This window comes from Lontra canadensis, unplaced genomic scaffold (genome assembly GCF_010015895.1).
Source record: "Lontra canadensis isolate GAN:19392208 unplaced genomic scaffold, GSC_riverotter_1.0 scaffold12, whole genome shotgun sequence".
Classification (NCBI taxonomy): Eukaryota; Metazoa; Chordata; class Mammalia; order Carnivora; family Mustelidae; genus Lontra; species Lontra canadensis.
The window spans coordinates 18343857-18371134 of NW_022631006.1; the positions used below are offsets into that span (position 1 = coordinate 18343857).

The 27278-nt window shown below is 39.2% G+C and overlaps 1 protein-coding gene across 8 annotated transcripts in view; it reads right to left on the reverse strand.

Annotated features, from left to right (window-relative positions):
* GANC (glucosidase alpha, neutral C) overlaps positions 1-27278 on the reverse strand; it is a 70132-nt gene that overhangs the window by 40154 nt on the left and 2700 nt on the right. For all 8 annotated transcript variants that reach the window (XR_004382565.1, XR_004382564.1, XM_032856739.1 and 5 more), the window contains exons 4-8: positions 25799-25907; positions 16523-16650; positions 11440-11622; positions 3996-4041; positions 944-1010 (exon numbers count right to left, since the gene is read on the reverse strand). Coding sequence is in view for 6 of the 8 variants with exons in the window: in XM_032856739.1 (XP_032712630.1) it covers positions 944-1010; positions 3996-4041; positions 11440-11622; positions 16523-16650; positions 25799-25907 (533 nt within the window). In the remaining 2 variants the exon portion in view is untranslated. The remainder of the gene's footprint in view (positions 1-943; positions 1011-3995; positions 4042-11439; positions 11623-16522; positions 16651-25798; positions 25908-27278) is intronic.

The window sequence follows — 27278 nt, forward strand, 5'->3', positions numbered from 1 at the left end:
GACAAAGTCCTTTATTTAACAATTATTTTAGAGATATGGGGAAAAATGCAAGTAACTAGGAGAAATAAGAGACTTAAATTCACTCTTAGGGAAAAGTAGTGGATGTGAAATGGTCTTTATTTAAAGGAATTTATGGAAAAGGGGTGCTATAGAGAAGGTAAAAGAGATTATGATGTTACAGAAAGGAAAGCCCGATGGCCCCCCTACTTATAAATTTTGGACATGTTGTCAGTCCTAATCATTATCCTAGGCTATAGATCCAGATGCTAGAACAGAAATTCTCAAGATGTTAGGGAAGATCTGTTATCCTACTGGTAGGAGGGAGGAGGAGAGTATTTTTTCCAACTCGATAAGCCCCAAGTGTTTGAACTGTATTTCCTAAGAGACAAACTCCACCCCCACCCCCACCATCACTAAATCTAGTGAGAAATGTCACAGATGGGCATGTGATAAACATGTGAATGATGGGGAGGCCTGGAGAAGGTTGAGAACCAATGGCTTGCAATATTGGAGCTAATGAGCTCTAGAACTTCATTTTTCATCACTTGACTCTCATAAAAATAGAATGTGAAATTTGTGGCTGTCTGATATACTGAGTAGTACTAGCAGTGTGCTGACCTAGGCCCCTAACATATCATCAACTCCATGAGGCCTATACTTCTCTTACATTCCCCACAAAAGGTACACATGCACTCTTTCTCTGTTGCAGTGCATTACTGAATAAAGGACCCAAATCTGAGATTTCTGTTCCCCTTACAGAAATCACTTGTTTGGGCCAAGGCTCAGGGACTTTAGGTAGCAATATTTAGCCATTTTTGGCAAGATCTGTTTAATACTACAATTTCAACTTTACCATTAACTTTAATATCCACAAATTTTCCGAATTTCTCCTCCCACAGATCTTTTGGCAAGATCTGTTTTAATACTACAATTTCAACTTTACCATTAACTTTGATATCCACAAATTTTCCAAATTTCTCCTCCCACAGGCCCAGATCGTCTTGGTCTTCCTGATGGCATAAGAAAAACAAACTGAGTTTATACACTGCAACAAATGTGGTTACCACAATAGTACATTTTATTTGGATTGTTAAAAAACTAGACTGAGAAAATGAGTATCTTTTAAAAGACCTGTCCGTGATGACAGTACATTTGACAAATTTGATCTGTGTTCTATATAAATCCCAGCAATCATCCTCCTTATGAACTGCAGCTGACATGAATATGACTTTTTATTGTGGTAGACTAGACATAACATAAAATTTACAATTTTAACTATTTTCCACTTCAACCAGTTTATTTTTTTTTTATTTTAAGTAATCTCACACCCAACATGGGGCTTGAACTCACGTCCCTGAGATGAGGAGTTACATGCTCTACCAACTGAGCCAGCCAGGGCCCCCCCCACCATTTTTTTTCATTTTTTACCATGTTAAAGTGACATTAAGTACATTCACATTGTTGTGCAACTATCATCACCATCCATCTCCGGAACTTTTATATCCCAAACTGAATCTCTATACCCATTAATGAAAAACTCCCCATACCTTCCACCCCCAACTTGTGACAACAACCATTCTACTTCCTGTCTGTATGAATCTGACTACTGCACATATTGCATATAACTAGAATCATGTAGTATCTGTCCTTTTCTATTTTTGCTTATTTCACCTAGTATCATGTCTTCAAGATTCATCCATTTTGCAGCATGTGTCAGAGTTTCTTTCCTTTTTAAGGTTGAATAATAGTCCATTGTATGTATATGCCATATTTTGTGTGTGCATACATCTGTCAATGACCCTTGGGTTGCTGGACGGCTTTCGCCTTTTGGCTACTGTGAATGATGCTGCTAAGAATACAAGCATATAAATGTTTGAGTCCCTGCTTTCCCTTTTGGATATATATCCATAAGTGAAATTGCTGGACTATATTGTAATTTTATGCTGAATTTTCTGAGTAACTGCCTCACCATTTGACATATCTTTTTTTTTTTTAATATTTTATTTATTTGACAGACAGATCTCAAGTAGGCAGAGAGGCAGGCAGAGAGAGAGGAGGAAGCAGGCTCCCTGCTGAGCAGAGAGCCCAATGCAGGGCTCAGTCTCAGGGCCCTGAAATCATGACCTGAGCTGAAGGCAGAGGCTTAACCCACTGAGCCACCCAGGTGCCCCTAACATGAATATCTTTACACAGTTCAAAATGATGTGAAAGTACTTGAAAAACACAGTCTTTACAGAAGTCAGATTTTTAAAATTCTTTTTTTTTCCTTGTAAACGTGTGAGGCAAAAAGTTAGAATCAAATAACTTGAGCCCAAAAGCAAATGTTTTGGATGAGATGAGTACTTCCCTGCCCTCCTTCAATTAGCCAAACCAAATGAGAAGTCAAGACTGCTCAGGTTCACAAGCTTTTGATGCAGAGCTAATGAATTTTCTCGGGTTTACAAGTTTCCTTTCTTGGCTTTACAAGTTTCATTCTTCCTCTCTGGTAGAATGAAAAAGTTTGCTAGAAATTGTGTGTGTGTGTGTGTGTGTGTGTGTGTGTAATGAATGTTTCTTTAAAAAAAAAAAAAAGAGCCCTTGCACATTTCTAGGTGGTTTCTTCATAATTACAAGATTCTATAAAGTGAGCCTCTGTGTGTGTGTGTGTTTAAATCACATCTGAATTCTTAATGTAGGGACTATTATCCTTGGGTCTGTGGATGGGCTTTAGAGTGTGGGAACTCCTTCAAACAGTATGAAAATTTTGTTCTACAGAGATGGTTCATAGCTTTCATCAGATTCTTGCAAGGACATCAATGACACAAAATCACTAAGCTATCTAATTAGAGGTCTCCCCAAAGCTGATTGGACATGTTACAAAACTGTGTAAGGCTATGTCTTAGTTGTCCTTCTCTATTTGAAAATGGGAAAAATATTCTCTCTCATATTCATTAGCACGGGTCAGTTTTCAAGAGGAAGAAGCATGTCCTTACTGCACTGGAAATATTTTTTTTACCATTCCTGGTAAAGGGGTCAGGGGTCCTTTGAAGATGCATGTGGCTTGGATGAAGAGATTATTTCTGGAATGCCCATTTCCCATAATTTAGCTAAAATAATCTTTTAAAAACAGACACCACACCACCTATCTCTGCTGCTTACAACCTTTCCATAGTTTTCCTTTGCCCAGAAAGTCCAAAAAGGTCAACAAGACATCGAAGAATGCCAGCTCCATGGTAATGGTGGACTCTGATTTACTTAACAATATATCATCAATTCCTCGAACAGTAACTGGCATATAGGAAATACTCAATGAACATTTGTTGAATGCAAGAATTATTACAATACTTGCCACAGAACTGCCCTGCCTATCTGTCTGGCCTTGTTACACAATACCTTTACTTTGCTTCTCTTTCTCCCACTAAAAAGTATATATATTTTTAAAATTTCTTCAGATGTGCTCCTTCCTACCTCAAGGTCTTTGAATATGAAATTCCCTCTACCTGGAATATTCATTTCCCACCTTTTGACTAGCTAATGTAACTTCATGCATCAGTTTCAGTTGGAAAACCATTTCCTTCAGGAGGTTTATCTTGAACCTCGTCTTGGTCAAGCTCCTTGTTATATTCTCCTACAGCATTCTTCTGTAACACTCCTTATGCTTGTACTTGGTCAGTGTCTATCTTTCCCATTAGATGCTAAGATTCATAAGGACAGGTTGGGATTCATTTTATTCACTGCTGATCCTTCTTGCCGAGCGTAATTTTTTGAGCTGGCACAAAAGCAGGCACTCAGGAATTACCTGTTTTATGAACGAATAAATACATGAATAAACAAAGGAACGAAAGAATGAGATGACAAGGTGAGCAAAAGAGATAGGTGGTCCCATATTTATGCAGTAGAGTGTTTATCAAGTACCAACTCTGAGAGGAAGGGAAGAACAGAACCGTTGTATTCCACATCATGATAATGATGGTGAAAGAGATTTTAAAAAAGATAAATCGCTCAATCTAGATTACCTGAGAAGTGTCAGCTGATGTGTCCTCCTTATTTTCTTTGGTAGCTCTGTTTTAATAAAAATAAAATTGTTTCACTCATGGGAAGATTGACAGAATTTTGTTGAACGATGATTTCAATTTTTAAATTTTGAGGACCCATTAATTATATCTTTTAACTTGTTAAAAACAATGTCATTACAAAAATAAGTTTATGAAATCGAACATTTACGTTGAACATCAATCCAACAGCTTGATTTATTAAGATGTATTATATTTGAATAAATAGAAATGTATTATATTTACATATAGTACATTTTTATACATTAAACGGTGTTCCTATTTTTTCTGTGAATTGTCTACCCATCTTCATTATGTTTTAATTTTTTTAATGTAAAATAAAGTATGAATATGGAAGGGTATATAATGTAAGTTCAGAATTAAAGAATAATACGAAAGTGAACAACTGTGAAACCCACCAAAGCAGCAGAGATGACTTACTCCTTTGGAGTTTCTGTGTGCCTTTCCTCAAATGTATCATCCACCTTCTTCCCTTGCTGTTTTTTATAGCAGTCCCACAAGTGTATGAGTCCTCAAACATAGATTTGTATTTGCCTTTTAAAAACTTTCAGAGATGTACTGTAACGTACTTTTTTCACTTTTTGAGGAAATCTTGTTTTAATCTGCAATTTTTGGATGATGTTGAACATCTTTTCATGTGTTTACTTGCCATCTGTATATCTTTTTTTGGTCTGTTCAGCTCTTTTGCACGCTTTAAAGTTCAGTGTTCATTTTCTTATGTTGAATTTTAAGAGTTCTTTGTATGTTTTGGGTAGCAGTCCTTCATCTGATGCATCTTTTGCAAATATTTCTTACAAGTCTGTTGCTTGTCTTCTCATTTTCTGGACATTGTCTTTCACAAAGCATTAGTTTTTAATTTTCATGAAGCCCAATTTATCAGTTATTTCTTTCATGGATTGTGCCTTTGATGGTGTAATAAAAAATCATTACCATACCCAAGGTCATCTCGGTTTTCTCCTATGTTATCTTCTAGGAGTTTTATAGTTTTGTATTTTATATTTAGATCTCTGATCCATTTTGAGTTTATTTTTATGAGGTGTAAAGTCAGTGCCTAGATTAATTTTTGAAATATATTCTTTATTCAAGTATAATTAGTAGGTAGTGACATATTTGTTTCAGGTGTATAGTATGTTTTAACACTTCTATACATTACTCAGTGCTCATCATGGTAAGTGTACTCCTAATCGCTTTCACATATTTCACCCATTGCCATTCCCACCTCTCCTCTGGCAACCACTAGCTTACTATATTTAAGAGTCTGGGGGTGTTTTTATTTTTGTTTCTTTTAATTTGTTCATTTGTTTTGTTTCCTATATTCCACATATGAGTGAAATTATTAGGTATTGTCTTTCTCTGATTGACTTATTTCACTTAGCATTATACCTTTCAGTTCCATCCATGTTGCTGCAAATGGCAAGATCTTGTTCTTTTTTATGGCTGAGTAATATCCCACTGTGTGTGTGTACATATACCACATATACATAATATACATATATACCTGTATATACCACATCTTCTTTATCCCTTCATCTATGGATGGATACTTGAGTTGCTTCCATATCTTGGCTATTGTAAATAATGCTGCAGTAAACATAGGGGTGCACATATCTTTTTTTTTTTTTTAATAGTGTTTTGTTTTCTTGGGTAAATACCAGTAGCCAACACCATTTATTGAAGAGACTGTCTTTTCCCCATTGTATGTTCCTGCTTCCTTTGTTGAAGATTAATTACCCATATATGCGTGGGTTTATTTCTGGATTCTATTCTGTTCCATTGATCTGTGTTTTTGTTTTTGTACCAATACCATACTGTTTTGATTACTATAGCTTTGTAGTATACTTTGAAATCAAGGGACATGATACCTCTTAGCTTTGTTCTTTCTCGAGGTTGCTTTGGCTATTTGGAGTCTTTTGTGGTTCTATACAAATTTTAAGGTTATTTGTTCTATTTCTGAGAAAAATTTCATTGGTATCTTGATAGGCATTGCATTCAATCTATAGACTGCTTTGGGTAGTATGGATATTTTAACAATATTAATTCTTCTAATCCATGAGTACAGTGTTATCTTTCCATTTATTTGTGCTGTCTTCAGTTCCTTTCATTATTGTCTTATAGATTGTTAGAGTTCAGGTCTTTCATCTCCTTGTTACCTTTATTTGTAGGTATTTTATTCTTGATGCAATTGTAAATGGGATTGTTTTCTTAATTACACTTTCTGATAGTTCATTGTTAGCATATAAAAATGCAACAAATTTCTGTGTATTAATTTTGCATCCTGCAACTATAGTGAATTCATTTATTAATTCTAGTATTTTTTTTTTAAAGATTTTATTTGTCAGAGAGAGCGAGCGAGCGCACAGGCAGACAGAGTGGCAGAGGGAGAAGCAGGCTCCCCATGGAGTAAGGAGCCCGATGTGGGACTCCATCCCAGGACGCTGGGATCATGACCTGAGCCGAAGGTAGCCACTTAACCAACTGAGCCACCCAGGCGTCCCGGTTCTAGTAGTTTTTTAATGGAGTCTAGCATTTTCTATATATAGTATCATGTAGTCTTCAAATAGTGACAGTTTTACTTCTTTTCCTATTTGGATGCCTTTTCTTTCTTCTTTCTTCCTTTCCTTTCCTTCCCTATTTGGATGCCCTTCCTCCCTCCCTCCCTCCCTCCCTCCCTCCCTCCTTTCCTTTCCTTCCCCACCCACCCTCCCTCCCTCTTTCCTTTTCTTTTCTTTTCTTTTCTCTTTCCCCTTCCTTCCTTCCTTCCTTCCTTCCTTGTCTTATTGCTGTGGCTAGGCCTTCCAGTACTATTAAATAACAGTGTCAAGAGTGGGCATCCTTGTCTTGTTCCTGTTCTAAGAGAAAAAGCTTTCGGCTTTTCACTCTTGGTATGATGTTAGCTATGGGTTGCCATATATGGCATTTATTATGTTGTGGTACGTTCCTTTTATACCAATGTTTTTGCAAGTTTTTATAATGAATAGATGTTGAATTTTATCAAATTCATTTTCTGCATCTATTGAGATGCACTTGATCATGATGTATGATTCTTTTAAAGTATTGTTGAATTTGGTTTGCTATATTTTGTATAGGATTTTTTTTTATTAACATCCATCATGAATATTGGCCTGTAATTTATTTTTCAATGATAAGTAATGTTGGCCTTATAGAATGAGTTTGGAAGCATTCATTCCTCTTCAATTTTTATAATACTTTTAGAAGAACAGGTATTAACTTTTCTTTAAATGTTATATAGAATTCGCTTATGAAGTCATCTAGTCTTGGAGTTATGTTTGCTGGGAGTTTTTGGATTACTGATTCAATTTCATTACTAGTAATTAGGTCACATTTTCTATTTCTTCTTGATGTAGCCTTGGAAGACTATGTATTTTAGGATTTATCCATTTCTCCTAGGTTCTCCTATTTGCTGGCATGTAATTATTTATCATGGTCTCTTATGATCCTTTGTATTTCCATGGTATTGATCATAACTTCTCCTCTTTCACTTGATTTTATTTATTTGGGCCTTCTCTTCTACTTGATGAGTCTGGATAAAAGTTTATCAATTTTGTTTATCTTTTCAAATAACCAGCTCCTCATTTCATTCATCTTTTCTATTGTTTTTAAGTCTATTTCATTTATTTCCACTCTGATCTTTATTATTTCCTTCCTTCTGTGAATTTAGGGCTTTGTTTTGCTTTTTGTAGTTCCTGTAGGTGTAAGGTTACAATGTCCTTTTGAGAGTTTTGTTTCTTGAGGTAGCCTGTTTTGCAATAAACTTCCCTGTTCAAACTACTTTGGTTGCAACCCACAGATTTTGGACTATTGTGTTTCCACTTCCATTTGTTTCTAGGTATTTTTTTTTACTTCCTCTTTATTTGTTGACATATTGTTTAGTAGTATGCTTTTTAGCCTCCCCAGTGTTCTTCCTATACTTGATTTCTAGTTTTTTAACATTGCAGTTGAGAAGTATGCTTGATCATGATTTCCATCTTCTTAAATTTATTGAGACTTGTTTTGTGGCTTAATGTGTGACCTAATCTGGAGAATGTTCCATGTGCACTTGAAAAGAATGTATATACATGCTTATATGTGTATATAAAGTTCATCTGGTCTAATGTGTCATTTCTTGTTGGATCTTTCCCTTTATCATTACTATGTGATGGTCTTGTTTCTTGTTACAGTCTTTGTTTTAAAATCTGTTTGGTCACTTAAGCTAAAGCATATTCTAAATGCACTACATTTTTACTCTTCCCATACCATGTTTTATGTTTTTGATGTCATATTTTCTATCTTATTGTTTTGTGTATCCCTTGACTAATTATTGTAGGTCTGATGCCTTTAAAAAAAAATTATTTACTTGAGAGAGAAAGAGAGAGAGAGAAAGAGAGAGAGCACAAGAGGGGGGAGGATCAGAGCAGGGAGTCCTGATGTGGGACTTGATCCTGGGACTCCAGGATCATGACCTGAGCTGAAAGTAGTCGCCCAACCAACTGAGCCACCCAGGTGCTCCTGGTCTAGATGGTTTTATTACTTTTGTCTTTTTTTTTTTTTTAAAGACTTTATTTATTTGACAGAGAGAGTAGGGGTAGAGGCAGGCAGAGATGCGGAAGCAGGCTCCACGCTGAGCAGAGAGCCAGATGCGGGGCTTAATCCCAGGATGCTGAGACCACAACCCGAGCTGAAGGCAGAGGCCCAACCCAGTGAGCCACACAAGTGCCCCATTACTTTTGTCTTTTAACGTTATACAAGCTAAGCAGGTGGTTGAACTACTACCTTTATTAGACACTTATCTTTACCAGTGAGATTTTTTTCTTTTATAATTTTCTTATTTCTAGTTACGGACTTTTCTTTTCCATTTAAGGAAGTCCCTTTAACATTTCTTGGAAGGCCGGTTTCATGCTGATGAACTCCTTTTGCTTTTGCTTATTTGGGAAACCCCTTATTTCTCCTTTAATTCTGGGGAATAACCTTGCCAGGTAAAGTATTCTTAGTTATACGTCTTTCTCCTATCAGTACTTTGAATACATAGCGTGACTCCCTTCTGGCCTATTAAGTTTAGGGGTTTCCTTTGTATGTAACTAGTTTTTCCCTTGCTGCTTTTAAGATTCCCCCATCTTTAACTACTGATACTTCCACTATAATGTGTCTTGGGCTGGGTCTTTCTCTGTGCTTTCTGGACTTGGATGTCTATTTCTTTTACCAAATTAGAGAAATTTTCTGCTATTTCCCTTTTTAAAGAAAAATTTTATTTATTAAGAGAAAGAGAGAACAAGTGGGGGGAAGGGCAGAGGGAGAGGAAGCAGCAGACTCCCTGCTAAGCACAGAGCCCAACACAGGGCTTGACCCCAGCACCCTGAGATCATGACCCAAGCCAAAGTCAGATGTTTTAACCATCCAGGTGTCCCCATTATTTCTTTAAATAGGGTTCCTGTCCCTTTTTTTCTCCTCTTTTCTCCTGGGACCCCATAAAAGATGAATGTTTGTATGTCTGATGTTCCAGTGGTCTCTTAAACTATCCTCATTTAAATTTTTTTTTTCTTTTTGCTGCTCTGATTGGGTGATTTACAATAACCTGTCTTCAGACTGCTGATCTGTTCTTCTGCATCATCTAATCTGTTGATTCCCTCTCGTGTATATTTCACTTCAGTTACTGTATCCTTCAGCTGATGGGTTCTTTTAGTATTTTCTACCTCCTTGTTGAAGTTTTCGCTGTGTTCTTAATCCTTCTTCTGAGTTTGGTGAGCATCTTTCTGACCATCAGTTGCTTATCTCTGTTTCTTTAGTTCTTTTTCTGAAGTTTTGACTTGTTTTTTTCATTTGGAACATATTCTTCTGTCTTCTCATTTTGCCGAAGTCTCTGTTTCTATGTATTAGGTAGATGAGTTACATCTCCTGATCTTGAAGGAAGAGCTTTATGCAGAAGGTATCCTGCAGGCCCAATAGTGTAAACCCTCTAGCCACCCCAGTCAGGTGCCCCAAAAGTGTTCCCTATGTGGGCTGCATGTACCTTCCTGTAGTGACTGGGTTGCAGTTGTGCAGACTCACAGATGTGTAGGGCTATCCTCCAGCATGACCATCTGTGAGGTCTGACTTTGACTGCTACGGTCATGCTGGTTAGTGGCGCTAGCCCCTGAGAGACCTGGTTCTGACTGTTGTGGATATGCTGGTGTGTGGGGTGGATCCCTGGCATGGCTGACTGTGAGGCTGGGTTATGACAGCTATGGATACACTGGTGGGTGGGGCATGTCTCCTGCGTGGCTTGCTAAGAGGTCCAGTTGTGACTGCGATAGGTGTTCTAGTTTGTAGGGCTGGCCCCCCTGGGTGGAGGTGCTTAGGAGGGGTTCTGGTCCTAGCTGAGGCTCCCTGCTGCAAGTGCTGGGGTTGAAGTCTGCTTAGGAGGAACTCTGATGCTAGCCAAAGGCACCCACAGGGAATACCAGGGTGCAGAGACACTTGGGAGAGGGTACAGGCTGGGAGGTGGCCTGGGTGGAGCAAATCTGCAGGGGAACACTGGACAGGGTGAGTGGCGCTCTAGCATAGTAGATACAGAGTGCCAGAAATGACACCCACCAACCCTGGGCAAGGTAGAATGGTACCCATAGTGCATCTGTCCCTGGAGGACAGTCCAACAGATTCCTGCCATTCTGGCACATGCCCTAAAATTAGTCAATGGACCTCCTTCACATGTAACCCAGGTGTTTTTCAGGTGGTTGCCTCTGTACTGGAACTCAAAGCCAAGTGTGATTGTGCACATGCCATTTGAGAGCACAGTCAGTTTTCTACCTTCTGACTCTCCGGGACATAAGAACTGTTGGTTTTCAAAGCCAGACATTATGGGCTCTTGTCTTCCTGGTGTAGGTTCCCTGGGATATGAGCCTGATGTGGGGCTCAGACCCCTTGTCCCTCAGGGCAGGCCTCTTCAGTTGTGATAGCCTTCTCACTTGTGGGTTGCTGCACTGGGGGTATGGGACCTGACTAAATCATGTCTCTGTTCTTCTGACCCATCTGGATGTGGTCTTTTCTTTTTGTCCTTATTGTGTATGATCTGTTCTGCTAGTCTTTAGTTCCTTCTCAGAGATTGTTTTCTTTTTCTTTTTTTTTTTTTAAGTAGGTTCCATGCCTAGCATGGAGCCCAGTGTGGGCCTTGAATTCACAACCCTGAGAACAAGACCTGAGGATATGTTAAGAATATCAAGTTGCAAAAATCTGGGAATCATTCTTGTCATCAAGCCTGTTTTTACTTGCACAGGTGAAAAGAAATATCTGAGAACACTATCTCAGCAAATAAAGCGACCAATTTTCCATGGCAATATATCAACTATTTAGGCAATTAGTAATCACAATCAGGTTTTCTGAAGTTCTCTATACGTCAAGTAATGTGCAAAAATACCTTTGCTCAAGAGGAATCTGCAGGTGCTCAAAGTACAATTGGCCCAGGGAGTTTATGCTCATCACTACTTCTTCTTCAGACACCAAATCTATCTTGAATGGGTTTGCTGTGATATGCCACTTCAGATCTCCTTTTCTGTCTGTCAATACCAGACTATCTGTATCCCCTGCACATGAAATAAGCCTAGAAAATAAAACAAGAGAAAAACAGGTTTACATGGTTCAATGTGATTCTCAATTTCAATTAATATGTAAATGGAGCACCTGGGTGGCTCAGTCAGTTAAGCTCCTGGCTCTTGATTTCAGCTTAGGTCATGATCTCGGGATTGTGAGATCCAGTGCTGTGTTGGACTCTGTGCTGGGTGAGGAGTCTACTTGAGATTTTCTCTCCCTTCCCCTCTACCCCTCCCCACTGACCCCAACCCCACACTGCATGAACTCTCTCTCTAAAATTAAAAAAAAAAAAAAATTGTAAATCAATATTCATGTGACATAGCATAGATAAGACAGTGGAAAGCAGCGACTGAGAACACGGGTTTTGGTGTCAGAAAGCCTGGATTGAACATAGCTTTATCATGCACTAGGTCCATAACTTTGGACAAATTAATCAGTCTACCCAGTTCTCAGTTTCCTCATCTGTAAAGTAGAAATAATAAAAGCAAGAACAAATAGAGCTTTTGGGGAGAATTAAATGAGATCACGCATGCAAAACACCTGGCAGTGGCTGGCACATAATAAACACTCAATAAATGTTAGCTATCATCATCATTACCTTGGTCTGGACAGTTTAGTAACACTTCAGTGAACTAAACACTTTGCTTTTTTCTCTCATCCCAACCATACACTCAGAAATTAAGGAGATAACCTAGATTGGATCTTGACCCACTGAGTCCAGTGAGATGGAATCTCTCCTAACTCCCATCAGTCCCCAATTTGATAGGTAGATTGTTAGGATATTCTGGATCCCCACGAATTATGTAAGCTCAGAGGTAGCACTTAAAACCCCTCAGAGGTCTAGATATTTCTTTCTCTGGTGCATTGTCATTTTGGTAAATGGTCACATGCCTCTTTAGGGAAGGTGAAGAGGGATATTTTATGTTCTTATTATATCCTTATCAAGTCCTTCTCCGTGGGTTCTAAACCCCACCCCTCAAGCAAGATGCCTGGGCTCTGGAAACTGTCTGGAGTTGGGTGAGAGGTTGTATCTCACTGTTCATCAAACTGAGTTCTTTTGGTTGTTCCACTTTAGTGCATCTATTTCAGTCCAATGTATCCTTCGATTGGGTATTTTGGGTACCATCCATATACTGCTGCACCTTATGGAAACATATTCACCTTGTCTCTACCTACTAAATGCTGCTACTTTCATTCTGCCACCTGGAGTCTCATGGTTTCCAGTGAAATCAGGAAGCCCCCCACTTTTTAAGATTTTATTTATTTGATGGGGCACCTGGGTGGCTCAGTTGTTAAGCATCTGCCTTAGGTTCAGGTTGTGATCCCAGGGTCCTGGGATTGAGCCCTGCATCGAGCTCCCTGCTTGGCAGGAAGACTACTTCTCTCTCTCCCACTCTCCCTGCTTGTGTTCCCTCTCTCACAGTGCCTCTGTTAAATAAATAAATAAATAAATCTTGAAAAAATTCATTTATTAGAGAGAGCAAGCAGGGGGAGGGGAAGTGGGTGGGGGGGAGGAGAGGGAGAAGCCAACTCGCTGAGCAGGAAGCTTCCCATGACACCGTGCTCTATCCCAGGACCCTGAGATCATGACCTGCACTGAAGGTAGAAACTTAAGCACCCAGGAACCCCTCAGGGAGCCCATTTTGATGGCATCATTTCCCACCATTATGTCTCGCTCACCAAAGATATTCACTCACTACAGTGCTTTCCAAATGTTCCCTTACCAATTTATTTCTCAGTGAAGGGAGTATCTTTTGGATCCTCTTAGAGAACAAAATTAGGAGCTAGATGAGCTGTTGAATATGATATATCCATTTCAACATCTTTACCTCCCTAAGTCTATGGATCATTTCTTCTACTCTGTGCCAAGGAATTTCTGGTATCTCAGCTTCATTCAGCAGAGTCCATAGCTGAACACAGATTATAATTAACCAGCCAAGCAAATAATTAGATCCACTCCCAGCTGTCCAAGCTAGCATATCAAATCTAGATTCTCTGGTACATGTACCCATGTCAGTAAATTTAATGCGGTCCTAAAATTATGTTCCTTCCTTCGGTCTAGGAGCCCCTCAGAAATTATTTCCATCCATATACCAGGTTTTTGCCAAGAGAAAATCTTGTAATTCCTTAGGGATAGGGTTTGACTGTAATTAGCTCTTTAGGCATGCTGGACCGATAGCGGTTTTAAAGGCAGTGAAGGGTGGTGTGAGGCACAAGGTGCACTAGAATCCCCCTGCACAATATATCTTAGGTGAGGTCAACACAGGGTGTCCAAGTAAGATTGGATCAGCTTTGTTAGAGGAAAAGGAGTTGCTTCTGCTGGAATAGGAGGCTTGATGGAATTCTGAGGTCTGAGTACTCGTTATTCAAATCTTCCCAAATGCTGCTATATAATTTTCCCTTGTCCCAATTAGTGCTCTAAATTCACAGAACTGATGAGGCTGTGAATTAAACTCATGGTCTAACTCAGCAAACCACAGACAAACTCTGTATCTGGTTTTCAGCTATAAGGACTCTGTAGCCACAACAGATACGAGAGACTTTTAGGACCGTCATAAAAACTTACTTGGTTTCTGACAAATACCTAAGCTAAGAATTTAAAACCCGAGACTCTACTTTTCTTTAAGTTCTTCAGTTAAAACTTCAGAGTTTTGAGTTCTTTATGACAATTGCGCTATGCTATGTCCCTATTGCTTCGTCTGCAAGGGCCATACTCTCAATATGCACTTTATTTCAGTTGACCATGGGTAGTAATTTAAGTAACTCTGCCATGGAATGCTGTGGTTTACTGCCAGTTGTATTAATTTGCTAGGTTTGCCACAACAAATGCCACACTGAGTAGGCAGTTTAAACTACAGAAGTTAATTCTCTCAAAATTCTAGAGGCTGGAAGTCCAAGGTTAAAGTGTCAGTGTTTGGTTTCTTCTGAGACCTTTCTCCTTGGCTTTCATCTTCTTGCTATGTCCTCCCACAGTCATCCCTCTGTCTGTGTTACTTGTGTCCTAATCTCCTCTTCATGTGGGGCACAAGTCATATTGTATTAGAGCCCATCTTAATGACCCAATTTTAACTTAGTTACCTCTTCAAAGGCCATACCTTTAAATACAGTTACATTCAGAGGCATGGGAGGTTAGGGTTTCAACAGATGAGTTTGCCGGCGGTGGGGGGGGGGGGCGGGGGACATGCACACGATTCAGTCCATAACACTAATATCTCATCCTAATGATAATGATGTCCTCGCTATCTCCCAATCCAGCCAAACCAACTAACCAATCTCATATTCCCATCCTGGAGGTTTGTGGCCTATACTCACTTCTGATACTAAAGACTATATCAACCCAGACTCAACTGTAGATTAAAGAAAACACTCTATTTTAAGTAGAAAATAAGTGACTTAATATGGGGAAATTAGGAGCTTACAACATCATGGGAAGTGTTGTGGTAATAGTAATGACCCATAGAACAATACTGCATAACTGTATGGTCAATGGAACTTCTATTGCAGCTAGAATTAGGAAGTTGGATCATCAGAAGTCACTATGGCAACTCCTGGGCTCCAGGATCATGCCACGTTAGCTCTGGAGATCAGGAAACTACTGCTCTCACTAGTATACCTCTAGAGAGACATTCTATGGCGGCCAAATCCACAATAGCAAAATGGGAAGCTCAGTTCTGAAATCAAGATCCCTCTAAGTACAAATCATTGGTAGATCCTGAAATATACCAGAAACTAGCTGCACGGGAATAGAAGAGATGGAGGAATATGGTTTTTAGCTTTCTAGTTACTGCAGTAGTAAAAGGCCCTCTAGAAAGAGGTTGGAACAGAAGCAGAATATGCCATATTTACTAAACAAAGCTAGTTATCGCCCTGACCCCAAAACATGGCAATGATAACACAGAAAAAGAGAAGGAGAGATGAATTTGTAAAAATGTTAAAGGATCTACCAGGAAAGCAAATCCTCCAGGATAGTAAAAATAATATAGTGTGACCAATAATATACACACACCCCCACAACCACCCACCTACACACACTCATAAAAACAAGTGCACACACAAACTGCGAAGTCTTAAGAAGAGTCTCTCTTTAATTCCTGTTTCCTAAGTTCTTGGCATATAGTAGCAGCTCAATGAATAGACATATTCTGAATTTATGATGATTCTACTATAATTGAAATAATTTATCCCTATAATTTACTGACTTTATTAAATTTTTATGGAAAAAATAATCTACATAAAACTATGATAATAATATAGTGAAAATTAAAGCATCTGGCATAATCTTCTATTCCCTTGGTGAAATAATATATAAAAGAAATAACAGGAATCAACAGGCAGAACCAAGTTGAAATATCACTGGAAGGTGTGCTGAGAACTGAACAAGATGCTGCAGTGACATGGAAAATACTTTTTAATCCCCAAAGATTTTTTTTTCACTTAGACACTGATTATTAATTTATCTCTGACTCTCAGTCAAATTACATGTTAGACTTCTGAGACTATCATTAATTAAAAGTGAGTCAGCCTAACTGTATAAATTACAGTAAGCACGTTTGGCTAGTGCATTAGATCTCCGGAGCCCTGCCGCTAAATTGAGGAAATTAAATAGCTCTGCTTCTATTTGTTCCCAAAGTCAGGTTGATGAATCCTTTTCTTTGTGAAAAGGACAGCAGGCATCAAAAGTTCTCCCTCTCCCCCTTTATAAGGGCCGATCAATCACAGCACAAGAAGAGAAAACAGAATGGATAATATACAAAATGGATAAATTTATCGCCAAATAACTGAACACAAACTTGGCAAATGATGGTAGCTTTGAATAGAGAAAACAGGAGGCACATACAAAATCTGCTACTCAGTGTATGATAAAAGCCCATATTGAGGGTGTATCCAAGTTCTCTTGTTCCTTGGCTTACCTTACAGTGCTGGGCTTGCTTGTGAGTACATCGGGAACCTCATACCTGGGTTTCAGGGGAGTTTCCTCATTGATTTTAAGCCTTAAAATATTTCCCTCTATACCATAAATTTCAGCCAGAAGGGGAACCTGGGAACAGACACGAGATTAATTTCAATAGGTTATTAGCCCAATGATGGTTGGTTCTACAGTCAAACTGCAATAATTAGAAAATATGTTTGGGGCACGTGGGTGGCTTAGTTGGTTAAGCATCTGCCTTCAGCTCAGGTCATGATCCTAGGGGCCTGACAGTCAGCTTTTCCCTTTGTACCTCCCCCTGCTCGTGCTCCCTTCCCCTCTTTCTTTCTCAAATAAATAAAATCTTGAAAAAAAAAAAAGAGCTATGTTTGAATTATTATAGGCCAAATAAACTGGAGAACAAAGGGAATCATGAAGGAAAAAGCTCCCCAAACTTTGTATGTACTTGTTTGGCTGTACCTGGTGTAGAGCAAGAAATACCTTTTATGTGTGCCATGGCTAGGCAAACATGTAATTGTCCATACCAGGACCTTCAAAGATGAAAGAGGTCTCTATTAATAATTATACAGAATGATGGACATAAACTGAAACTGCTTTTGGAAAACTGGGACCTCTGGCCCTGTATCTATGACAAACTGCAGCTATCTTAAGAACTTGATCTTAAAACTAGGACAACTGGATTCCAGCTGAATGGAAGATGAAGGATAACAAGCCACAGAATGGAAAGGAATAGAGAATAAAATAGTGGTCACAGGGGTTCCCTAGGATAGATGATTAAGCCTTGCTGTACTAAAATCAAGGAATTTCCTGTATACCTGGGAATAAGGTCTGGGGAACTTTCTCAAGAGGTTGGAATATTCTCAGCTTTCTTAAGAGGCTGGGGAAGTCAGGTAAAATTCAACTTTCTCAAGAGGTTGAGATACTCTCAGCTTTCTTAAGAGGCTGGGGAATTTAGGTAAAATTCTGCCTACAGTGGGACATGGAAGCAACAAAGAATTATAGAGAATACAGGAATTGAGAAATAAAACACAAAACATCAAACCTCAAGCGAATAGAAGTGGCTAGTTTTAGGCTACAAAATGAGGCATCTAGATCAGAGATATATGTATTTTTTAATATGCAGTCATCTTTATTTATGTATACACTAGAAACAGACATGGATTTTTAAGAAAAAAAGTCTAGGGGCACCTGAGTGGCTCAGTGGGTTAAGCCTCTGCTTTCGGCTCAGGTCATGATCTCAGGGTCCTGGGATCAAGCCCCACATCAGGCTCTCTGCTCAGCAGGGAGCCTGCTTCCCACCCCCTCTGCCTGCCTCTCTGCCTACTTGTGATCTCTGTCTGTCAAATAAATAAACTCTTAAAAAAAAAAAAGAAAATCTAGGATCCCATGGACTTTTGTTTTCCATTCATTTATGTAGTTAGAAAATCCAGTTTACTTGAGAATAATGGAAAAGGCCAAGTCATATCTCAATTTCATATGACAAGTTTTCTCCTCATAGATATTCTGCGGGCATTTAATGAACCTGCCCATTTTTCAGTGCCTTCTGCAATTCCTTAGAGATTTCAATGGGCACCTGACCTATGGAACATTCTATTACTCTACTGACATTTAAGGTATGGTTAATGGGGCTATGCCTGAGAATTTGCTTTTCTAACCTATGGTTCCCCTTTGATTTATTCTAATGGGCAGTTTTAAAAAAGGGTCAGATGTGACCAAGCTTCCAAACCTCCATGCTTACCTTACAAAAATGCTGTTTACTTTATAATTAACTTTACCAACTTTCCCTGCCAAAAAAGGACTCAAAAGTATAAAGTATCACCTACCAGTGTTAGATGAGGCTCCTCTTCTTTCCCCAAATCAAATTATTTGGGATTCTGCGAGCAAGCAACTCCCAACACAGAGCTACAGTCTTTCTCAAAAAAGCTTGACCAGATAAATATTTTGACAGTTTTCAACCACTCTGCCATATAGCAGTGATTAATAGCAAATCCTCATTAAATCCTTCATATGATACCAAATTCTGGTTACACTTGGGTACATGTATTGTTACTGTAACATCTGTTCAATGAAAGGCCAACATGGGCATGCTGCGTGACCTAGTCCAGAACAGGTACACTGTGGTGCAAGTAAGATAGGAAGCAGGGAGACTATCACACTTAAAAAAAAAAAAAAAAAAAAAAAAAAAAAAAGATTTCTCTGGAACTTTGCCTCTTGGGAATAATAGGAAAGTAGTCAGGGCACTTAAGCAGTGACATTACACATAAGAGTGACCAGATAAAAAGTACAGTGGCTGTAGCTACTTTTATAGATAATTCTTAAGATAGCACAATAGTAGAGTAGTAGTGAGCAAAGCATAGTTATTTTTTCTAATTTTACTGAGATACAGACATATTGTACAAATTTAAGGTATACACTGGGTTGATTTGATACTTACATATTGCAAGATGATAATCACTACAGCATTAGCTAACAACTACATTGTATCACATAATTACTATCTCTTTTTTGTGATGAGGACATTTATGATCTACTCTTCTAGCAACTTTCGAGTATATAATAGAGTATCATTAGTTATAATAACTATGCTGTACAGGAGAATCCCCAGAACTTATTTCATGTACAGCTGGAAGTTACTCTTTGACCAGCGTCACCCTTCCCCCACCCCAATCATAATGTAATTATTCCTTTCATGTCTAATCTTCTTTTGTAAACTTAATGACTTCAAGTGTGCCATCAGAATTCTAAGATTTAAAAATGTGCTCAAACACAAGTATAGTTGAAATTCTGTTAGATTATGTGTTCTCTCCTAAGTGAGACCTGTATTGCCATTGCTCTCAAATTCAACTAACATTTATTTGGCATCTGATATTGTGATGTGCTGTGAAAAAGATGACCAAACTCTTAGAGGGAAATTGCAATTTACAGATGAAACACGGTAAACATAAAACATGCTGTTAAGTGCTGAGGGAGAGGGTCAAGGCAATACTGATGATGACTGTAAAGACAGGGGTTCTGGGCTGTCTCTGGAGGAGCAGGACCTTCAGGGACTAGCAGGACTTTGGGGAGGCAAAATGAGCATGAACATCCTAAGCAGAGGGCACACAGGCTGCCTACCTATGATGATCAACTACACCCCACTTCTGTACTCAGAGAGTCTCCCAGTTTTAGTAGCTCTCACATTTAAAAGAATAAAAACAAACAAAGATTGGTCTGTATGTTCCGTTCTTGAGGCTGCAACTCAGGAAAGAATCCTAATTCTATGAGGAGGTACTTAATAACCCTGCTTTTACTTTTACTATAATGACCTTTTATAACCAAACACACAAATCAGAGTCAAAGCTCCATTTTGTTTTCATTCTAGCTCAATTAAGCAAATGATTTTTTTCCCAATGGGCAATCCTTTTTTTTTTTTTAAAAATATATTTATTTAACAGTCAGCGATCACAGGCAGGCAGAGAGAGAGGGGGAAGCAGGCTCCCTGCTGAGCAGAGAGCCCGATGCGGGGCTCGATCACAGGACCCTGAGATCATGACCTGAGCCGAAGGCAGAGGCTCTAACCCACTGAGCCACCCAGGTGCCCCGGGCAATCCTTTTCAAGGTTGATATTCAGATTCATTCATATCTCCTACCATTACCGACATGTCTTTCATGTTCCAAGCATATAATCTCCTTAGACATTAGTATGCTCTATTTCTATGATCTGGCTCATGTTTTTTATTTTCTCCTTTAATCAGTATGTTCTAATTTTAATTTTTTAAAAAGATTTTATTTATTTATTTGTCAGAGAGCAAGAGCACAAGCAGGCAGAGTGGCAGGCAGGGCAGGCAGAGGGAGAAGCAGGCTCTCTGCTGAGCAAGGAGCTCAAGGAAACTGGGATCATGACCTGAGCTGAAGGCAGCCACTTAACCAACTGAGCCACCCAGGCATCCCTGGCTCATGCTGTTTTCATTGACTTAGAAACTTTTTTTTAAACAGCAACAGATTTTCAGAAGTCCAATAAACAAAGCTACGTGGGTTAAAGACAGTGGGGCAGTAGCTTGGAGCCCCCACCTTTGAGCCCCTCCCTGAATTGAGCCCTGAGACACCTCCACGGAGACCTGGGCTCTGTGGGTGACAGTTTAAAAACCACTTCTCTGGGTTTCTCAATTGCCAGTTATTACCCAATTCTTGCTCATGTCAAAAAGCCTGGATATGAATGTTACATTCTCCTATCTAACACATTAAGAATTTCTCTATATATTTCTTTTCTTTTCCTGTCTGGACACTTATGAAAAAGTAATATACAAATAAATGATGGTATCTCTTCCTCCTGTCAGTGACGACTGTAAATGACAATGAAAAGATATGTTAACTTACAGAAGCTAGACTGTGTAAACTAGAAGTTAGTATGAATACTTAGATCACAGTAGCAATTACACTCAAGTTGCAGCAAGATGGATTTATGTAAACTAAGTGAAGAAATGTGTAACAGAGCATTTTAAATAATGACACAGTATGGATTTTGTTCCCTTAAAAACACTTAAAATCTGTAAATGTCCATCTACACAGAGAGAATGAGATAAATCCTCAGAGAAAGGGACCCATTTAGAGGTTCCTTTTAATACTGCAGGTCTCCATTTGGTTTTTCATAAAGCTTTATTTATAGATTTCTTTCTCAGAGGCTGGGAAAGAGTATTCTCTTTTTTGTACCTGATTTCTTTCATATGTAATAAAAACAAAACCTAGTAGTCTGTCATCCATAAATTTAGCTTCTTGTTGTTTTTGGCCACATGGGCAAAAATACCAGGTTGTATAAACCATGGTGGTAGAAACAGACTTGTCTCTGTATTCAAGTAGTGGACTGGTCACAATTACATGAAAACAAAACCTGTTATTTACCCAGAACTGGGAGTCACAACTAGTAGAGACTGACAAGAGTTAACAGAACAGCCCTAGAACACATGTTAAAAATAGCAGTGGGTATTAGGAACGGAAATTATGAGCCGGCCAACTTCTCCTTGATGGATACAGATCTTGCCTTTCCTCTGGCACCAAGTGTCTTCACTATACTCTAAGGAATAGTTCATCTAAAGGGCCTACAAGAGTTAGCAAGTTGTTGATCAACATCTCCCGGGATTCAGAGAAGGTCTAAGAGTTCATTACATTGCCACAGGGCACTAATTGCTCCTTCCATTGTTGCAGCCAGTTGATTTACTGCAAGCACGGATTCTCTACAGAGAGAGCTAGCAAGTTCACGCTGGGCATTAGGCTGTTCCCTAAGGACAGTTAGCCTGTCCAGGTTTGCTTCTGGGTGTTTGGCTAGTTCCCAAATTAGCTGCCTGTTCATGGCCGTTTCTGCAGAAACACTATTGGCTAACAAGTGGTAGTTCTTCCTCATCAGCTGAAGGGGTGGCTGGTTGGGCAAAATCCCATTTCATTGGGCTCAGAGGCAAAGGCAAGGGGGAATCATGGGGGTGCTCAGAGATATCCCTGCATCCTTGGAGATGCTGCCAGAAATGGAGTCTCTGGTGAAAACTCGCCAACAGGCTGCAAAGGAAAGTAAATGTGGTGCTAAAAAGTCATCAATGTCATGAGAAAGCCTCAAAACTGGCAATATAAAAGCAGATCAAAGACACAGGTCTGTTCCAGATAGCCTTGCTAGCACTGCTTTTTTGCTAGACTCAGAGAACAGAATAAACTGCTCTGCTCTGAAGTCACAAGACTGGGTCTTCCCTGTTTCTCAATCTAGGTCAAATTTTCACAGAAAGTAAAAAAAAAAAAAAAAAATTGGTAATAGAAAAAAACAGCTCTAAAAAAACAGTCAACATTTTACTGTTAGCTTTCTTTTGGAAGTCTCTATCAAATATCTACCTGATTATTTCTTCATCAGGAATAGGCAACATACTATCCCGGGACCCTGTGTGAGAAAACTTGGGCAGTTTAACTTAAAACTGCCTTTTCTTCAAAGCCTAGATGTCCTGAGCTGGAGACAAGTACACAGGGCCACCCTTCGGCTTGTTCTGTAAATGACCATATCCCAGGAACATCATGTTTGCTACAGATTGAATTGTGTCTCCCCCCCGCCCCCATCTCCAAATTCGTATATTGAAGCACTACCCCTCAATATGATGGTATTTGGAGATGGGGCTTTTGGAAAGTGGTTAGATTTAGATAAAGTCATGAGGGTGGGGTTATGATGGGATAAGTGCCCTTAGAAGAAGAAAACCAGAGAATTCGCTCTCTCTCCACTATCTGAAAATACAGTAAGAAGATGGTAGTCTTCTGAGTCTTCTAAGCCAGGAAAAGGGTCCCAAAAGATACCTTCATTTTGGATTTCCCAGCTCTAGAACTATGGCAAATCAGTGTTTGTTGTTTAAGATACCCAGTCTACAGTATTTTGTTATGGGAGCCTGAGTTAAGACAATGTTGAATGAAGCTCGGTTCTGTTTCCTGGTTGCTTATGTTGGGGGAAGGGATTGAGAAGATTTAAAAAATTAACAACAGAGCTTGACAACCAAGTTACTGCTTTGAGAGCTGTAATGGTGTGGGGGCAGGCAGAGACAGTAAGAACGCTGTTTGTCAGAATCTGCTGGATCAATGAAATCTGAGAACTGCAGCTTTGAGCTGAATATGATCCTCTTAGACTTTGGACTCTGTCTCTCTGAACCTGAAGTAAAAAGCTATCATTCTGAGTAAGTAGACAGGTGCAGCTTATTTTAAATCTCCAGACTATACCAATACGATGCCCTAAAGTGAAATCTCCCATGAAATACCCATTACATCCCAGAAACCACTTCAAATGGAGGCTGCTTGTCTATACAGTGAGCTGGATACAAGGTTCAGACAACTTTAGAAATTACTGTCTGGGTCCTCATTGTCCCTACCACGCTGACAGAGGACATGAAATCCTGAGTCCCTCTTAGTCATCTCAACTCCAGGTGACAAGGAAAACATTAAATTGGAATTAAGCCCAGAATTTCAGGGTGACCCCCTAAACCTATAGATTTGCCTGAGATTAGAGCATGTAGATTCTCTATGCAGCCCCAATATTTCTAATACCTGAACATAAAGTCTGTTCCAAGGGGTCTTCGAAGTTCTCAGTCCTGGGACCCATGTTGCTGACATCCTGGATAACCCGCCCTTGCTTGCTGGGCTTCTCAACTTCCTTCCGAGCCGTGTGCTAGCTTATGCTGAGATTCTATGGGTTGTCCTGGATTGTCACTTCTTTTCCTTGGAAGGATCTAGATCTGGTAGACTCTGGCTCTGGCACCTGACCCGAATGGCCTTGTCTCTCACATTTTCAGGCTCCAAAGAGGCATGTGTGTAGAGAACTGATCTACAGTTTTATAAAATGTTGAGTGTGGGGATCCACCACTAACTGCGCTGGTATCAAGATGCATGGACATTTGCATTCTGGCCCACAGAGTGCTTTTGCCTCATTTTCTTTGCTTCATCGTGAGTCTTCATGATGGTGGATGTTCAGATGCTCAATATACCAAGGGTCCCCAAGGATAGAAAGTGATTTTTGCCCTATGGGATAGCTACAACTCTCTGGGTTTAGACACACTGGAGACAGGAAGGAAAAGGAGCAAATGACATCAAACAAACAAACAAAAACCCCAAACGAAAAAAAACAAAGAAAAAAGAAAGGTACCTAACATCTGGTGGCAGGCTTAATGACTATGACTCCTGGAAGGTTTCTAGTGGACTCTCTGCATTTCCTGGAGCCAAGTGTTTCTGCTGACACTGAATACAGAGGTTTGGCTGGGTGTCAGGCTATTAGACCACATGCAAATGGCAGGTGGCTCTCCAGGAAGGAAATCAGTGCTACTCCATGTCTTCCCATGAACAGCTATCAAACTATGCTAAAAAAAAAAAAAAAAAGATTAGTATAGACTTGGATCAGTTGTAGAGGATCTATGTATGAGGACCTATTGTGGTGGGGGCGAGGGAGAACCATGAGCTGAGAACTCAAAGACATCAAAAATGCCAAGCAAGGGGGCAAATTCCTCCAGAAAAAAATAGGTGGTATAAAAGCAGCACGAAGTTTCAGAGAAAGGTTAACCATCCCATCTGTGTAGTTAAGAGACATGAACTAAGTATATAGCTACCATAATACACTCTTAAGTAACAGGAAGTTGGGGACAGGGATAGAGAACACAGAACTATTGATATAATTTTAGCCCTTATTTTGAATTCAGGCAAGAGAAGTAGGTTAGAAAATTCCACATTTATGAAATAGTGAAATTTCCTAAAACTTCATAAGGAAGGTAGCCTTCCTCAGCGTGCAACTGATCCTCCTGTCTGGGAATAAAGTTGGAACCCTTTGCTAAATTAAAGGTCTTACAAATGTTCTAGAGGACCCGCTGCTGTGGAGCAGTTTTTATTCTGTCTTCCCTGAAGAGGTTCCCCAGTGTAGCACCATGGGACGACAGCTATGCCACAGGGAGAGCTCTCACAACTTTGCAGGAAAAGGGGGGATTTCTTCTCAGTTGCCTGTTAGGGAACCTAGACTGCATGGCTTTAAGTATGTCCTTTAGTTACATGAACTACCAATTAAGCCAGATTTGTTTGAGATGCCTTAGAAGCATCCGAAGCTTCTAATGAGACAGTGAGGGTTAGGCTGGGAGCATGGGTACTTGGGCATGGCCATACTTCCTGGCTTAGTCCATTGTGCACTTCTTCTGTGACTGGCCCTTCTGAAGTAGCCTGATGACTTGACAAGTGAGAAAAAGTACTTAATATACTGCTCTCATCCTTTCAGTATGTAATAACCAGGATGATCTGCTAATGAAGCAGCCCAGGAAGATAGCACATTTGTGACTTAGGTTTTCAACTATATAGTCCCTTGCTCCCCTGAAGTTTGGACAGTCCCTGAATCCATACCTTGCTCATTTGCATGCTCAACTGCTCACTGTGTAACAGTAACAGAACATGAGTACTTGATAGAGTTGACAGATGAAGGGGAAAACTTGACTCTGATTTTAAGCAGGTGACTTTCTAGTCACTTTTCTGTATTATGAGGACTAATTAAAAGGAAATAACGTTTGTAAAACATGTAGGAAAGCATATGATACAGAGGCAATGGGTAAGTTAATATTCACATTACTTTTAAAGTAGTATTAGTATAGATACAAAAAAGATGACATTACTTCTTCAACAAAGTTTATTTTTGAAGCATACATAGTTTTAATTATTAGCCTTTGTGGAACTTTACTTCATTCAAACCCAACTTAATATAGGAACAAATAATTCTCTGTAGAAAATACTTCTCTCTCACCTTGGTTGTTTCATTGATGATTCGGAACTTGGTGCTGTCTTTGCCTGTCGTGGCTGAGTTTAGTAATGCCTTATAGGTTGATATCCTGGAGAGCTGCTGTTTCTGACGCCTGCAGATATACAGAATATATATATACCCAAGAATTATTTGTGACTGTCAGCATCCAAGACTATATTATCATGTGGAAGTCATTAAAATTCACTATGATGATAAATGAACTGGGTCCAGACAGTATTAGTACTCTCATAAAGTACTAACAGGAGTACTTTGTTACTAGAGTGCTAATAAAATTAGTACGAATAAGAATAATACGAATGTAATTGCTCAACAAAGCACTGTCCGAGAACGGCATTTTGTCCCCTTTATTGAGAAGGTGGGGCAGTTTTCATAGATGACATTTATTAGCTTGTTAATTTCCCTCCCTCCTTACACAAAATGTTCACTTTAATACAAACTCAATAAATTCTTATGGAAATCCAATATAATCCAGTGACTTTACAAAATGACCAAGAGTTCCCTATAGAATTCCCTCTAGGGTACCTTTTCCGAATATAAGTGATCTGATTTTCTTCCTTTAGAGCAGTGTGAATAAATTAGAAATTTGTAACATAGGATACAATTTTTGGTGGTTTCAGGTTTAGGATCACACAAGAGACAGATATTCAACAAAAGAATTTTAAAGAAATATTTTCTGAAGCTCTGGGGAAACAGGTAATCTTATACAGTGGTGATTAGGGCAAAAAGCGGTACAATCCCTATGGGGGTGTCTCTGGTAATAGGTACAATTTTAAATGTATTTATTCTTTGATGCAGTAATACCATTCCTGGAAATTAATCCTATAAATACACTTGCAGGTATAGGAAATGACACATGTTTAGCTTTTCATTATGGCATGACTTTATAGCTAAAAGATTAAAAACTCAAGGATCTAGCAATAGGAAGGAGAACAAATAAATCATAGTACATCTACTCAATAGAATACTACACAGCCATAAAAAGAGAGAACAATCTCTATACACTCATGCAGAGCTCTTCAGAATAAACTATAAAGCAGAAAAAAAGAACACAACAACATATATCGGAAGTGACTTGTTATAAGAAAGGCAGTGATATAAGAATATATGTATTTACAAAAAGAAATACTGGGAGGATAAATAAGAAACTAATAAATCTGGTTACTTACAGGGATAATACGTGGAATGGGGTGAAGGGAGACAGGCATGGGAGTAACCCTTTTCAAAGTATATCTTTTTATATTATTTGACTTCTGAAACCTATAGAAGTATTATCTGTTCAAAGATATAAACACTTTTGGGCGCCTGGGTGGCTCAGTGGGTTAAAGCCTCTGCCTTCGGCTCAGGTCGTGATCTCGGGGTCCTGGGATCGAGTCCCGCATCGGGCTCTCTGCTCAGCAAGGAACCTGCTTCCTCCTCTCTCTCTGCCTGCCTCTCTGTCTACTTGTGATCTCTGTCAAATAAA